At 43.5% G+C, this 16,654-nt stretch overlaps 1 protein-coding gene across 1 annotated transcript in view; it reads right to left on the bottom strand.

The window, feature by feature from the left end:
• LOC109938362 (lysosomal protective protein) overlaps positions 1–16,654 on the bottom strand; it is a 34,528-nt gene that overhangs the window by 11,559 nt on the left and 6,315 nt on the right. Inside the window, exons 3-7 of the mRNA XM_048608194.1 lie at positions 12,771–12,855; positions 10,908–10,999; positions 6,954–7,038; positions 5,857–6,005; positions 1,272–1,347 (exon numbers count right to left, since the gene is read on the bottom strand). Coding sequence (XP_048464151.1) covers positions 1,272–1,347; positions 5,857–6,005; positions 6,954–7,038; positions 10,908–10,999; positions 12,771–12,855 — 487 coding nt within the window. The remainder of the gene's footprint in view (positions 1–1,271; positions 1,348–5,856; positions 6,006–6,953; positions 7,039–10,907; positions 11,000–12,770; positions 12,856–16,654) is intronic.

The following is a 16,654-nucleotide window of genomic DNA, read 5'->3' as shown; positions in this document are numbered from 1 at the left end:
CAGTACTCTGTATTCCTGTTACTCCTTCCAAAGTGAATCACCTCACATTTTTCCGCATTAAACTCCATTTGCCACCTCTCAGCCCGGCTCTGCAGCTTATCTAATTCCCTCTGTAACCTGCAACATCCTTCCACACTATCCACAACTCCACTGACTTTGGTGTCATCCACAAATTTACTAACCCATCCTTTTACACCCTCATTATAAAAATGTCAAACAGCAGTGGCCCCAAAACAGATCCTTGAGGTACACCACTAGTAACTGAACTCCAGAATGAACATTTCCCATCAACCACCACCCTCTGTCTTCTTACAGCTAGCCAATTTCTGATCCAAACCGCTAAATCACCCTCAATCCCATGCCTCTGTATTTTCTGCAATAGCCTACCATGGGGAACCTTATCAAACGCTTTACTGAAATCCATATACACCACACCAACCGCTTTACCCTCATCCACCTGTTTGGTCACCTTCTCAAAAGAACTCAATAAGGTTCGTGAGACACGACCTACCCTTCACAAAACCGTGTTGACTATCCCTAATCAAATTATTCCTTTCTAGATGATTATAAATCCTATCTCTTATAACCCTTTCCAACACTTTACCCACAACCGAAGTAAGGCTCACTGGTCTATAATTACCAGGGTTGTCTCTACTCCCCTTCTTGAACAAGGGGACAATATTTGCTAGTCTCCAGTCTTCTCGCACTATTCCTGTAGACAGTGACGACAAAGATCAAAGCCAAAGGCTCTGCAATCTCCTCTCTAGCTTCCCAGAGAATCCTAGGGTAAATCCCATCCGGCCCAGGGAACTTATCTATTTTCACACGTTCCAGAATTGCTAACACCTCCTCCTTATGAACCTCAATCCCGTCTAGTCTAATAGACTGTATCTCAGTATTCTCCTCGACAACACAGAGGGTGGTGAATCTCTGAGATTCTCCACCCCAGAGGCTGTGGACGGTCAGGCATTGGATATATTCAAGGGAGAAATCAATAGATTTCTAAATATTAAAAAAGTGATCAGGGGATATGGGAATAGTGCAGGAAAATGACATGGGAAATCAGCCATGATCTAGTGGAACGGTAGAGCAGACTCAAGGGGTCAAATGGTCAACTGCGGCTCCTAGTCCCCATGCTGTTGCAACAATGCAATGAAGTTTTACATTCCCACAGTCCCAAACCAGTTCTATATGATTAGAACATGCACAATCCCTCAAAATCAGCCACTAATTTAAAATTAAACAGTGGAATGGAAAGAATGTTTAATTACCCCAGCAGACAGCAGTTTCAGGTACTGATCCTTCATATCACTGTACAGCCGTCGATATAACAGGTTCACTACCGCGCTAAACAGGTGTTTTAAAAAAGAAAATCAAAGTAAATGTTAAAAAGTAACCCAGCCGTCATCCACATGTTCTAAAGGAGGCAATACTTGCAAATGTCACAGCCTTCCCCAGGTTCCCCAGGACTTTCCTGTGACTGCAGAACCCACCCCACCAGGAAAAGCCTTCCTCCCACCCCATCTCAATCCCACAATAAAGCAGGCAATCCAAGGGAAACAGTCAAACACTTGTTGAAAATTTTTTAAATTCACATAATTTAGAAAGAATACAGATAATTTGAACTTAATCCACTCAGCTGAAAACTGACAGTATCGGGTTCTGGATGACTAGAATAGAACAGCAGAGAGATCACACTACAGCCATACAAAATCCTGGTTAGGCCACATGTCCAGTGCCGAGAGCACCACATGTTAGGAAGGATAGATTAGGCGAGCACAACCTAGTTCTTTCAGAATGATACCTGAATGCCAAGGATATATTTTATTTTGAGGAGAGATTACACAAATTAGGAATGTATCCCTTAGAGTTCGCAGTTTAAGAGGTTAATTTGGTTGAGGTTATTCAGAGAACAGGAACATAAGAGAAAGGGAGAGATGGAGAAAATTCTCTGCTCTTTGGGGAGTCTAGGCCATGGTCTAAGGATTTGAGCCAAATGTTTTAAGTATGAAGTCAAGAAATACTTGTACAATCCCCATTAATGCTGGATCTGCATGAGTTTCCTCCGTGTGTTCCGGTTTCCTCCCACAGTCCAAAGATGTAGGTGGAGTGGCCATGTTAAATTGCCCATAGTCAGGGACGTGAGAATTAGGTGGGTTATGGTGGGGGTGGCGGAGATGGGTCTGGGCGGAATGCTCTTAGGATTGGTGTGGACTTGTTGGGCCGAAGGGCCTGTTTCCACATTGTAGGGATTTGATGAAATATTCATTTTAAATTGGAGATTGATGGATCTTTGTGATCAAGGAGCACAGGCGGATAGGCGGAGTTAGGTCCTAAACCAACCAGGAGCTCATTGAACAGCATGACAGGGTGGAGGGGCTAAATGGTCTGCTCCTTTGTTTCCGAGTGCCAAACCATTAGCATTATACATCCTGCTCCAGAAAACTGTAATTCAGTCTGAATAGCAGTAATAATCGTTTGCAGTCATTAGGAGGGACGAGTCATGTTGCTGGGTTGCAGGGGTGCGATTGTTGGAAGAAGGCCAGTTCATTTGAAATAACTATTGGATGAGCTTGATGACAGAACATTGATAGCATCAAGACAAGGAGGGGGGCTGCCCTTTCACAGCCTGAGAAAGGTAGAGCAAGTTCTCAGCAAATGCTAGAATTATTTATGAAGGATCATGCTGCACATCTCATGGTTTTAGAAGCATTTGATAAAATCCCTCAGACATGCTAACACCAAGGTGAAAGGTAGCTGGACCCCGACAGCAGCTGTACATCTGGATAAATGTCATGGTAACTATTCTGTTCCAGTGAATGATGGATATTATAGACTCAGTGTATGCCCCCATTAACTGCCCTGGGCTCAGCAGTAACCCCGTGTGGGGCTGTACAGTAAAGCTGGGACTGATGCTTGCTTTTGCTGAAACTGGCACCTGTAACCACACAAAGCCAAATACTCCAGACTTGCAAGAAAGAGATCTGCCTGCATTACCAAACACATGAGCTATTGTGTAGCGACAAAGGTCAAGTCCAACAGAATAAAAAATTGAAGTCGATTCACAATGAAGTGTGAAGAGGCAGGACCTTCAAGACTGGAGAGACAAGATGCCATATAATGTCCTATATTATGTGGCTCTGAGGATACCATCTACGTACATGGCCATATCCCAGCCACAGTGTGAACACCATTTATACCTCAGTTACAAATCAGTGACACATTGTAAGCACATTATTCAACATACTAACAAAGGAGCAGGAATAGGCCATTCAGCCCCTCAGGCCTGTTCTGCCATTCAATAAGATCACAGCTTATCTGATTGTAAATTTGATTTCACATTCCCACCTATCCTCAATAACCTTTCAGCCCCTAGCTTACCAAGAAGCTATCTACCTCAGTTTAACAAAGATTCAAGCTTCCACTATCATTCAGGAAGACAGTTGCAAAGACTCTGAACTCTTGAGAAAAGAAAATTAACCTAATGTCGGTTTTAAATGAGCAAATCCTGATTTTTACACAGTGACTCACCACATCTACCCTGTCAAGACCCTTCAGGGCTTTACATGTTTCAGTCAAGTTCTCTCTTACTCTTCTAAACTCCAGGAATACAAACATGGCTGACTAACCCTTCCCCATCAGACAACCTGGCCATTCTAGGTATTAGGCTAGTTTCTTTCTCTAAGTGCACCCAACACATTTACATCCTTTCTTAAATAAGTATTGTGCACAGTACTCCACATGTGGTCTCACCGATACCCTGTATAACTGAAGCATAACCTCCCAATATTTGTATTTTTAAAAAAAATTCTCTTGGGAGATATGGGCGTTGCTCACTGGTCAGTATTATCCATCCCACGGTGGTGGTGAGCTGCCTTCTTGAAGTACTGCAGTCCATATGTTGTAGCTTGAACCAAAATACCCTTAGGGGCGGAATTCCAGGATTTTGACCCAGGGACTGTGAAGTAACAGCAATATATTTCCAAGTCAGGATGGTGAGTGGCTCGGAGGTGAATTTGCAGGGGGTGGTGTTCCCATGCATCTGCTGTCCTGTCCTTCTAAACGGAAATGGTTGTGGGTTTGGTAGGTGCTGTCTGAGGATCTTCGGTGAATTTCTGCGGTGTATCTTGTAGGTAGTACACACTGCTGCTACTGAGCGTCGGTGGTGGAGGGAGTGGATGCGGTGCCAATCAAGTGAGCTGCTTTGACTTGTATGGTGGTGTCAAGCTTCTTGAATGTTGTTGGAGCTGCGTTCATCCAGGCAAGCGGGGAATATTCAATCACTGTCCCTACTTGTGCCTTGTAGATGGTAGACAGGCTTTAGGGAGTTACTTGCTGCAGTATTCCTAGACTCTGACATGCCTTGTAGGCAGTGTTTATATGGTGAGTCCCGTTGAGTTTCTGGTCAATGGTAACCACCAGGATGTTGATAATGGGGGATATAGTGATGGTAACACCACTGAATGTCAAGGGGCAGTGGTTAGATTGTCTCTTATTGGTGATGGTCATTGCTTAACATTTGTGTGGCGCGAATGTTACTTGCCACTCGTCAGCCCAAGCCTGAATATTCAACAGACCTTGTTGCATGTGAACAAGGACTGCTTCAGTATGTGAGGAGTTGCAAATGGTGCTGAACATTGTGCAATCATCAGCGAACATCCCCACTTCTGACCATATAATGGAGAGAAGGGCATTGATGAAGCAGCTTGTGATAAATGATACCATTTTCTAATTATTTGCTTGTAGATCACATCAAACACCAGATGCAAATAGTCTAATACTTGTGGCACATTGCTCACTTTTAGGTAGCTTGAAACAAATTGATCGCCACCAAAAAGGGACACATCTGATTGGAACCCACCCCAAAGCAAGGACACACATCTCATGTGGTGTAGTGGACAGTGAAGAAGGTTATCTCAGTACAATGGGATCTTGATCAGATGGGCCAAGGGGTTGCAGATGGAGTTTAATTTCGATAAACGTGAGGTGCTGCATTTTGGAAAGGCAAATCGGCGCAGGACTTATACACTTCGTGGTAAGGTTCTGTGGAGTTTTTTCTGAACAAAGAGACCTTGGAGTGCAGGTTCATAAGTCTTTGAAAGTGGAGTCGCATGTAGATAGGATAGTGAAGGTGGTGTTTGGTATGCTTGCCTTTATTGTCAGTGCATTGAGCATAGGAGTTGGGAGGTCATGCTGCGGCAGTACAGGACACAATTCTCCAAAAGTGGCCGAAGCAGTGTGCAATTCTGGTCTCCTTCGTGAAACTAGAAAGGGTTCAGAAAAGATTTACAAAGACGTTGCCAGGGTTGGAGGATTTGAGCACAGGGAGAGGCTGAATAGGCTGGGGCTATTTTTCCTGGAGCATCGGAGGCTGATAGGTGACCTTATACAGGTTTATCAAATCATGAGGGGCATAGATAGGCTAAATAGACAAGGTCTTTTCCCTGGGGTGGGATAGTCCAAAACTAGAGGGCATAGTTTTAAGGTTAGGGGGAAAGATTTAAAAAGAACCCAAGGGATATCTTTTTCATGCAGAGGGTGATGCATTTATGGAACGAGCTGCCAGAGAAAGTGGTGGGGGCTGGTATGATTACGACATTTAAAAGGCATCTGGATGGGTATATGAATAGGAAGGGTTTAGAGGGATACGGGCCATGTGCTGGCAAATGGGACTAGATTTATATAGGATATCTGGTTGACATGGACGAGTTGGACCAAAGGGTCTCTTTCCATGCTGTATACCTCTATGACTATGTCAAAATAAAGCACGGACAGGATTTAAAAAAAAGAAATTGACAATCTCAGTCTCATATTGATCACATAGATTTGCATTCTAATTCAGAGGCTGGATGTTACCTGCACATCTCCCATTTCTGCACAAAGGCAGGAATATGCAGAGCCTTCCGCACCTCCGGGTCATTTAGGTAGTTGCTGCAGGCAGTGGTGTTGGTGCATGGGGGGTCAAGCCGAACATTTCTGTGGCTCTGATGTACATCTTGCAGTTTCTGGGGAAGACATACAGAAGGTGAACACTTGGAGACTGGACAGAGAAATCCGCATTAGAAGGAAGAGGGGTAATCTCATTGACATATATCATGGAAATGTTAAGGTGCAGAAGGAGGCCATTCAGCCCATCGCGCCTGCACTGGTTCTATTAGCCACAGCCAATCACCTACTTTTTCCTGAGGTTTTGACTGAGATCTGATTTCAGTCCCATCCTCCATTCTACTTTCTTTAATTCAACTGATAGAATCTTTGCACAAGACCTCAGATTATCTTCACCAATCAAATGCAGTGCACAGCCTGATGCTGTCTTGCATGCCAACTGCTGCCCCCTGGCAGCATTAGCATCCCATCCAGCTCACTCTCAGCCAGCAGAGGTGGCACCCCTAACCCCCACCCCGTAAACAGCCAGTGCTAGAGCACCTTCTTCCCTCCTCAACCAGCACTGCTAGGGTCTTTTTATTCAAATTCCTGTGTTTCTGTTCAATCCTTCCCAACTAAACCAAGGCAAACTTTGCATTCCTGACAAGTGAACCCAGTGGGAGCCCATTCTTTTCTCTGTACAAGGTGCTACAACAGTCTCCATTTACAGGGATTGTTGTCTGAACAGGGCCTTTCTCCCAAAGACCAATTTCACAAAAGTATCCCCAGATTCACCGCTACAACATGAACAAACAGCAGCGACTCTTATTCACCACCCCACATCTTTGCTCCAACATTGGCAGCTGCACCAGTTCAGTGGTCGCACTTACCCACCTCAAAGAAGTCCTTTAAAATCTACTTTAACGGAGTTTTGGATCACAACTTGGTTGTGGCTTGGTTTCACATTTTATTGTCCGATTACACTCCAGGCTTGAATGTTCTATCTTAAAATAGCGATATAAAAATGCAGATTGTTGCCAAATTATAAATCTGGCCACCACCTTCAGCAAAGGATGAATGGAGTTTACCTTCTGCCACCACAGACTCATTTCATTTTTGGGGAACAAGTTTCCCAAGTCACTGATGACCAGCTGCTTGCGATTCCCATCAAATCTGTGAAAGATGAAAGGGCAGATCACTTGTTGGTTTAAAGCTTGGTTCTTTAAAGGGATTTATAGCTTTTAGTACTCATTTGGAACTAACTTAGATCAGGAGTATTTCCCTGATAACTTCTGTCCATTCTGTTCAATCCAGTCAGTCCATCTCACAAACACTTGCACATGAGTCTTCAGGTTTCAGTATCATCTTACAGGGCAAGAAGTGACCCAAGAATGTTACCTTCCTCCAAATAGCCTGCTAAATTTTATAAGCCTTATCTATGCTATAAGCATCCTAGATATTTTAAGAGTGTGGGATTTCTCTTGAGAAGATACAGTTCCCCACTTCAGAATAGGGTTCATTTCAGTTGTAATACAGCAACTTAAATGAGAATATATTAACTTGACAAGTTATTTTGAAATTAAGCTATATACTTTAAGTAAAAAATATAATTCAAATCTCTAAGAATCTATGTTGGTGTTATTTATGACTAGTCAAGAATATTTAACAGCATTTAAGAATATTTAAGGATATCTAGCAATAGAATATCCAATATTTACAGTAAAGTTTTATCTGAAAAGCTCTAAGATAGATATTTTTACCAAAGAAAAACAGAAATTGCTGGAAAAGCTCAGCAGGACTGCCAGCATCTGTGGAGAGAAATCAGAGTTAACATTTCGGGTTCAGTGACCCTTCTTCGGAATTGGACCCGAAACATTAACTCTGATTTCTCTCCAACTGAGATTTTCCAGCAAATTCTGTTTTTGTTTTTGATTTCCAGCATCTGCAGATCTTTCAAGTTTTTTTTGAAAAGATGTTTTGTCCCCCACTGGGAGAAACTGTCTTTTGAGACACATTATCTGAGGGTTTCTAATACTCCGAGATCCACAGAGAATAAAGATTATTTCCATAAATTGTTCTAATTGTTCTAATCTCCCCTGCTTTGCAATTGTGGGAATCCTCCCTATAGATTCCTCCCACTTCCATGTGAAGCTAAAGGTAAAGAAGCTCTCAATACTAGCTGAGGGGTGAGTACTAAAAATAGTATATTTCTAAAAAAATTTAAATAAAAATGGAAAGAACTGCAGATGCTGTAAATCTGAAAGAAAAACAAAATGCTGGAAAAGCTCAGCAGGACTTCTGAGAAAGGGTCACTCGATCCGTAACATTAACTGATTTCTCTCCACAGATGCTGCCACTCCTGCAGAGCTTTTCCAACAATTTAAATGCATTTATGTAGCCCCTTTCACAACTTCAGGAAGCACGAAAGTGCTTTGCAGGCATTAAAATATTTATGAAATATAGTGAACATTTTAATGTACGAAACATGGCTACCATGATACACACAGCAAATAGAAAATGTGATTAATAACACCGCTTGAGAGATACATACTGGACAGAATGCCAGTGTTTCTGGGCTGAGATTTAAACCCACTACCTTCTGAAAGGATGCAATGTTGCCACCACCCTGAGTGATTCTCTATCCTCTCCCTTACACACCTGCTCACACTGTATTGTGTGACAATCAGGATACTGACAGTATCCTCAATGCCTAGGGAGAATTCACTCTTTACAGAGGGTGGAAATGCTGGGGGGTGGGGAAATCAAGTTTTTCTCCCCCCCCAAAACTGAGGCTGATACATTGTTATTCTGTAAACGTCATTGGAACATACAGTGTAAGCTGGTCATTCAGCCCAATGCAGTCCATGCCAGTTTGACTTAAGCCAAGGGCATCCAGGGATATGGAACAAAGACAGGTCAACTGGATCGAGGGGTCAATCATCCAGTGGCCTGATGGCAAAACAGGACTCGAAGGGCAAATCCTCCTGTATATACTCCTATTTCCAACTTCCCCCGGTCAGGAAGTGTCCCAGGAACACCCTTCCAGTGGGATAGGAACTGAAGGATTAGCAGGAGTTTGTCACTTGAAGTAAAAAGTGAAAGAAGAAAAGTTAACACAAAAGAAAGTGGCAACTTAAAAATTAATGATTAAAAAAATGAGAAAATTTGAAAGAAAAGTGCTGGGATATAATGAGTGTTTCACTAAATAATGACACATATAAAGTATATCTTACATTACCCTGCTACTTGTGTAAAAAAAAAAGTCCTATTATAAAATAAGGGACTGCAAAATGTGAACAAGAGTTCATTCTGGGAAACTATTTTAAATTTGGATAATTTAAGTTGAACTTGGAGACTGATATTTACATCTTTTAAATTAACTCCTGCCTCAGGTTTAACTACTAACAGGGTGTTCCCAACACATTCAAGATGGCACCGAGAGCCAACTGCTTGCCTTTATCTAACTGCAGGGTGTGAATCTTTGTTGGAGTTTTGTGCTCCAAGTCAAAAGCGAATGACTCAGTTTGATTGTTACAGAGATAGTAGGAACTGCCGATGCTGGAGAATCCGAGATAACAAGGTGTACAGCTGGATGAACACAGCAGGCCAAGCAGCATCAGAGGACCCGAAATGTCAGCTTTCCTGCTCCTCCGATGCTGCTTGGCCTGCTGTGTTCATCCAGCTCTACACCTTGTTATCTTTGAATCCGTTTGACGTTGGTTCTAATATAGTGTTTAAGATGTATACACACTCACATTTGTCCTGTATTGCACTGATTGCTGTCCCATCCCCATTAAACATGTATTCTGACTCAGACACGTCCCTGTTTGCCTCCAATGATGGTCTCATACCACTTTAAACTGAGGTACTGGATGTATGATATGAACACAGAACGCTGGAGAAACTCAGCAGGTCTGATAACTCTGTTTCTGTCTCCACAGAGTCCTGTATGACTCTTCTGTTCACAGACACGGTCAGACCTGCCGAGTTTCTCCAGTGGTTTGGTTGTTTCAGATTTCCAGCATCCACAATATTTTGCTTTTACCCTACTGGATATTTATTGCCTTTCACTTTCTGGCAGAGTTGTACTTTACATTGCTCCAACGTCTCCCTGTTGCAGAGTAAAGCCCTTTAGCAAGGGCTTGTGTGGGTTTATACACAGACGTGGTGCTCTACCTCGTTCTAGTGTTGGTCACATACACAGAAAACAGCCAAACGGCTGCGTATGCTCACACTGAAGCATGCACACTATTCGTCATGACTATATGCAAATACATTAATCGGCGTGGCCATAAGCAGCAAGGGGGTTTTGAATGAATGGTGGTAGTGGTGGAAAAAGTGGGAGAACAGATTGCACACACCTCCTTTCCGACCCTCATCTGATTCCTGTGTCAATGCTCAGTGCACATGTGCAGTGCAGGTTTTGTCCATGATGCAACAACGCACAGGGTCTCTGTATTCACAGGGAATAGCACACATGCTCCACAGTGTCAGCAATTTGCTGCCCTGCCCATTTTCTGAAGAATGGTCTAGGCCCAAAACATCAGCCTTCCTGCTCCTCTGATGCTGCTTGGCCTGCTGTGTTCATCCAGCTCTACACCTTGTTATCTCAGATTCTCCAGCATCTGCAGTTCCTACTATCCCTTCCCTGAGCCCGGTTTATTTTAATGCGAGGTTATTTACTTTCAGCAAGCAGTGTCTGGTTCCTGTTTATTGGCCAGCTGACTTATGACGGGCACACAACACAAAACACTGAAAACACTCATTACAGCGGGTCACCTCTATCGATCTTTTCTACAGTTCCAATGAAGAGTCAGGGTTTTGAAGGTGGGAAGGTCAAGGAGAAGAAAGGTCTTCCCACAAGGTGTCAGTTTGCAGGCTGATAGAGGCATGGCTCAAACATTCTCTGATCTTACCTACACCCTGATTGAACGTTCTATTAAAGTCACCTTCCCTCTCCCACCCCCAACCATCAGCCATAGCCAAATCTTTCGGCTGGTAACACCCTGCTTGAGTCCTAACTCTCACCACGTATTACTTACTGAATCTCACCAGGCACACCTCCAACACAATCAGCATACAAATTGTACACGTTCAGACCAGAGTACCACACGATGCGTGACACATCTTTAACCTGAAAAGAAATTTAGAAATCACTGCATTGCAGTTAACATAAACAAAAAAAAAACCACCCCATGCCAGTAAGACTACATTCCAATATTCGCTTCTTTTCTGGTTTACCACTTCAAAATACCTGCTAATCTCCAGCAACTGGATCCAGGGTTCCAGGCACTTACCACCCTTTGTGTGAAAAACTTACCACCACCACCACTCCCCAGGGTGTCAGTGTCCCCTCGTAAGTGACCCTTCCACCCTGGGAAAAAGCCTCATACTTTCCACTCTAACCATGCCATCCACAATCTTATCAACTTCTATCAGGTCACGCCTCAACCTCCTGCATTCCAGTGAAAACAAACCAGTCAATCCAACTTTTCTTCATAGCTAAAATCCCTGATCGATTGTCACAAAAACCAATCAAGTTCACTAATGAAAAGAAATCAGTTGTCTTTACTCAGTCCAGCCTACATGTCACTCCAGACTGAGGAATGTGATTGACTCATATACCCTCTGAAATGTCAACTCAGTTCAAGGGTAAATAGGGATGGTCAACAAATGCTGGCCTTGCCAACAATGCCCAAATCCCACAAAAGAATAAATAATGTAACCTGTGAGGAAGACACAAAGAAGCTGGAGAGAGAAACAGATTGGTTAAAGGGATTGGGCAGATCTGTAAAAATGTGAACTTTCCTAATTTGACAGGAACAAATCAAGAAATATTATAATGTTCCTTGTTTTTTTTGAGGGGGGGAGCGCTGTGGGAGGTGGTGTCATGAGAAGATAGCAACTTCAACTATATCAGGAACAGAACAGCGCTTGCCACATTAATACAGTAACTACGAGAGCAGGTCAGAGGTTAGGAATACCATGGTGAGTAATTTACCTCCTGACTCCCAAAGTCTGTCCACCATCTGCAAGACACACGTCAGGAATGTGATGGAATACTCCCCCACCTGCCCTGGATGGGTGCAGCTCCAACAACGCTCAGGAAGCTTGACATCATCCAGGACAAAGCAGCCTGCTTGACTGGCACCATATCCACAAGCATCCACTCCCTCCCCCATCGATGGTCAGGAGCAGTGTGTACTATCTACAAGGTGCACTGCAGAAACTCATCAAAACTCCTTAGACAGCACCTTCCAGATCCACAAGCGCTTCCATCTAGAAGTACAAGCTCAGCAGCTATATGGGGAACACCCCTACCTGCAAGTTCTTCTCCAAGCCACTCACCATCCTATTTGGAAATGTATCACCATTCCTCCAGGGTGGCTAAGTCAAAAGCCTAGAATTCCCTCCCTAATGAAAACATCTCACTTTTCTTGATTCCAGAGGTTTTGTTTTGTTTGCAAGATGTTGTTGGCTGGATTTATTACCCGACCCTAGTCACCCTTGAGAACGTGATGGAGAGCTGCCTCCTTGAACCACTGAAGTCTATGTGCTGTAGGTAGACCTACAATGCCCTTAGGGAGGAGAAATTTCTTCAGGAAGTTATAGATGTTTGTAACTCTCTACCAAAGAAGATTGTTCAGTCATTGTATTTGTTCAAGACTGAGATTGATAAGTTTTATTTTGTCTGTAAGAGAGGGTGGACATGGCAAGGTGATGAAGCTAATGTAAAGATCAGCTGTAATCTTACTGATCACTGGAACAACCTTGAATGCATCAATGAACTCCACTTCCTTCTCATGTTTCTGGTGTTATGATTCTTTAAAACTCAAGGAGCAGAGGGAAGCCCAGATGCTGAAATAATCTATTGTGACCGGGTGAACATGCAAAACACTACTCACCCTCAACTGACAGTCCTTGTCTTTATTGTCATGGAAGTTGCATTTTCCTTCAGAACAGCAGAACTTCTGGAGATCAGACCACAGTCTGAAAAAATTAAAGAACAAAGTTTAATTATTTAGTCCCAGACCTCACTAAACATAGTAAAAAACAAAGTTATGGAAATACTCAGCAGATCCTTAGAGAGAGAGAAAGTGTTAATATTGAACTGAAATCTGCCGTTTCAATTCTCCATCTCCTAATGCGGGAGAGGATTTTACGAGGTCTCCACTGAAGGAGCAGTTGATTGTGGCTTTGAATGGAGCGCTAGGAGTTTAGGGAGTAGGGGATTTGGGGAAGGAGGTGCCCCCTTGTTTATGCTTTTTCTAACTTTTGTCACTGTCCAAAATTTAGCGTTTACCCCACAACAGGGGAAGAAGCTGGTAGGTATTTAAAGATACATCCTTTCCTAAGAATTAAAATACTATAGGTATTGATGGTAAGGTTAAAATATATATTTAATTGAGCAAAAGAAGTTAAGTAGTTAATGAAAGATATGATGGACAATTTTTTTTTTCTTAAACACCGAGGGTGGTTTGCATTTGGAATGAACTTCCTGAAGAAGTGGTGGATGTGGGTACAATTATAACATTTAAAAGACATTTGGATAAGTACATGAATAGGAAAGGTTTGTGGAAGGATACGGGTCAGGAGCAGACATGTGGGACTAGTTTAGTTTGGGGTTACGGTCGACACGGACTGATTGGACCAAAGGGCCTGTTTCCATGCTGTATGACTCAATGGTTGGACACAGGACGTACATCAACAGCTGATGCACATGAAAGCTCCTGGATGCCAGTATAATCCCGGGCAAACACCTCTGCTGTGTTTATGGCTCGAGGAGTTTCAGTTCAGTGTTTGGAGATGGAGGCCAAGCTGCAGACACTGCAGTGTGTCAGGGTGGGGGAAGCGAGCTGCATGTGAACAGAGTCCATGGTGGGGAGAGAATGCAGTGACAGTCAGGGACAGCAGAGTGAAGGGGATCGACCGACAGCAGCAAAGAAAGTGCATCCACAGGATGGGTTGCTTGTTTTGGACGTTTCTTCAGACCTGGGGAGGAATAGGATGTGGGTCCATGTAAATAAAACAATATAGGCAGGGCAAGGATAGAGGCTACGCATAGCCAATACGCGGACCTAGGCACCAAATCAAGAAGAACCTCAAAAAGGTTATAATTACTGTAGGGAAGACAGTGGAGTAGCAATGGTAGGAGTTTCTGGGGGTAATTCAGGGGGCACAGCAAACATTCATCCCAAGGAAGAAGAAACATATTGAGGGGAGGATAAGGCCATCATGACTGATAAAGGAAGTCAGGGACAGCATAAAAGCAAAAAAGAAAGCATACAATGTGGTGAAGATCAGTGGGAAGCCAGAGGATTGGGAAGCCTTTAAAATCAGCAGAGGACAACCAAAGAAGCAACAAGGAGGGGTACAAGATGAAATAGGAGAGTAGGCTAATTAGTAATATAGAAGAAAATGGCAAGAACTTATTTAGATATCTAAAAGAGTCAAAAGTGGATGTTGGACTACTGGACGATGAGGCTAGAGAAGCAGTAACAGGGAATTCCTCTTATAGGAAGTATATTAATAAACAGGAGAGGGCTCAAAAGATTTACCAGGATGTTGCCAGAAACGGAGGGTTTGAGTTATAAAGAGGGGCTGGATAGGCTGGGACTTCTTTCACTGGAGCATAGGAGGTTAAGGGGTGACCTTATAGGAGGTTTATAAAATCATGACGGGTGCAGATAAGGTTATTGACAGGTGCCTTTTCCCTCGGGTAGGGGATTTCAAGACTAGGGGACATATTTTTGAGGTGAGAGGTGAAAGATTTAAAGAGACATGAGGGGCAACTTTTTTATAAATACAGAATGGTTCATGTGGAGAATGAACTTCCAGTGGTTATGGTGGATGTGCGTAGAGTTACAAAGTTTAAAAGACATTTAGATAAGTAGATGAATAGGAAATGTTTGAAGGGATATGGACCAAGCACAAGCAGGTGGGACTACTTTAGTTGGGAACTGAAGGGTCTGTTTCTGTGCTATATAACTCAATAACTGTATAAGGAAAAGTTGAAGGAACTGGCACATAGCTCAGTGGTTAGCACTGCTCCCTCACAGCGCCAGGGACCAGAGTTCGATTCCAGGCTCGGGTGACTGTCTGTGTGGAGTTTGCACATTCTCCCCGTGTCTGCGTGGGTTACCTCAGGGCCCTCCAGTTGCCCCTCTCAGTCCAAAGTTGTGCAGATTAGGTGGATTGGCCATGCTAAAAAATAGTCCCTAGTGTTCAGGGTTGTGCATGCTAAGTGGATTAACCACATGGGGTTATGGGGATACGGTAGGGTGCTGGGTCTGGTTGGGAGGATTTGACAGATTGGTGCGACTCGATGGGCTGAATAGCATCCTTCTGCATTGTTGGCATTCTGTGATTCTAACTGGATGGGTACTTTGCATCAGTCTTCATGGTGGAAGACACCAGTAACACATCAGTACTTCGAGAGTTTGGGGTGGGGGGAGTGCAATGGCCATCACTCAGGAGAAGGTGCTGGGGAAGCTGAAAAGTCTGTGGTCGATAAATCACCCAGACAAGATGAACTACACACCAGAGTTCCGAAGGAGATAGATGAGGAGATTGTAGAGGCATTGCTGGTGGTCTTTCAGGAATCATTGGAGTCAGGCAGAGTCCCAGAGGACTGGAAAAGGCTAATGTAATACCCCTGTTTAAGGAGGGAGGGACGTAGAAGACAGGAAAATGTAGGTCAATTAACCTGACCTCAGTCATTGATACATTTTTAAGACCCATTATCAAGGATGAGATTGCTGTGGACTTGGAAGTGCATGCTAAAATAGGGCTCAGTCAGCACAGCTTCATCAAGGGGATGTCATGCCTGACAAATCTGTTAGAATTCTTTGAGGAGCTAACAAGCAAGTTAAAGGAGAACCAGTGGAGGTGATCTATTTGGTTTTCCAGAAGACCTTTGAAAAGGTGCTAGACAGGAGGCTGCAAAATAAGAGCCCATGGTGATAGGGGAAAGATACTGGCATGGATAGAGCATTGGCTGACTGGCAGAGGCAGAGAGTGGGGATAAAGGGGGACTTATTCAGGATGGCAGCTGGTGACTAGTGGCGTTCCGTAGGAGTGCATGGTAGGATCACAAATATTCAAGCTATACATTAACAATCTAGACGAAGGAACTGAGGGCATTGTTGCTAAGTTTGCAAATGACACAAAGAAAGGTGGAGGGACAAATAGTATTGAAGAAGCTGGGAGGCTGCAGAAGGACATGAACAGGCTAGTAGAGTGGGGAAAGAAGTGGTAAATGGAATACAATGTGGGAAAATGTGATCTTATGCACTTTGGTAGAAATAGAGGCACAGACTATTTTCCAAATGGGGAAAGGTTTTGGAAACCTGAAGCGCAAAAGAACTTGGGAGTCCTAGTTCAGGATTCTCTAATGGTTAACATGCAGGTTCAGACGGCAGGTAGGAAGCAAATGAAATGTTAGTATTCATTTCAAGAGGTCTAGAATACAAGAGAACGGGATACCACCGAAGCTGTCAGACCACATTGGGAATACTGAGAGCAGTTTTGGGCACCATATCTAAGGAAGGATGTACTGGTGTTGGAGGGGATCCAGAGAGTTACAAGAATGATCTAGGGGATGAAGGGTTTGTCATATGAGGAACAGTTGAGGACTCTGGGAAACGTAAGGAGATTCTTACATGCCTTACTGTACCAGGCACCCAGGTGTGGTTCCATCCTTGGGTGACTGTCAGTGTGGAGTTTGCACATTCTCCCCGTGTCAAAGAACAAAGAACAAAGAACAAAGAACAAAGAACAAAGAACAAAG

The sequence above is a fragment of the Rhincodon typus genome, chromosome 19 (assembly GCF_021869965.1).
Source record: "Rhincodon typus isolate 14 chromosome 19, sRhiTyp1.1, whole genome shotgun sequence".
NCBI classification, from domain to species: domain Eukaryota; kingdom Metazoa; phylum Chordata; class Chondrichthyes; order Orectolobiformes; family Rhincodontidae; genus Rhincodon; species Rhincodon typus.
This window is presented reverse-complemented; position numbering and strand designations above follow the sequence as displayed.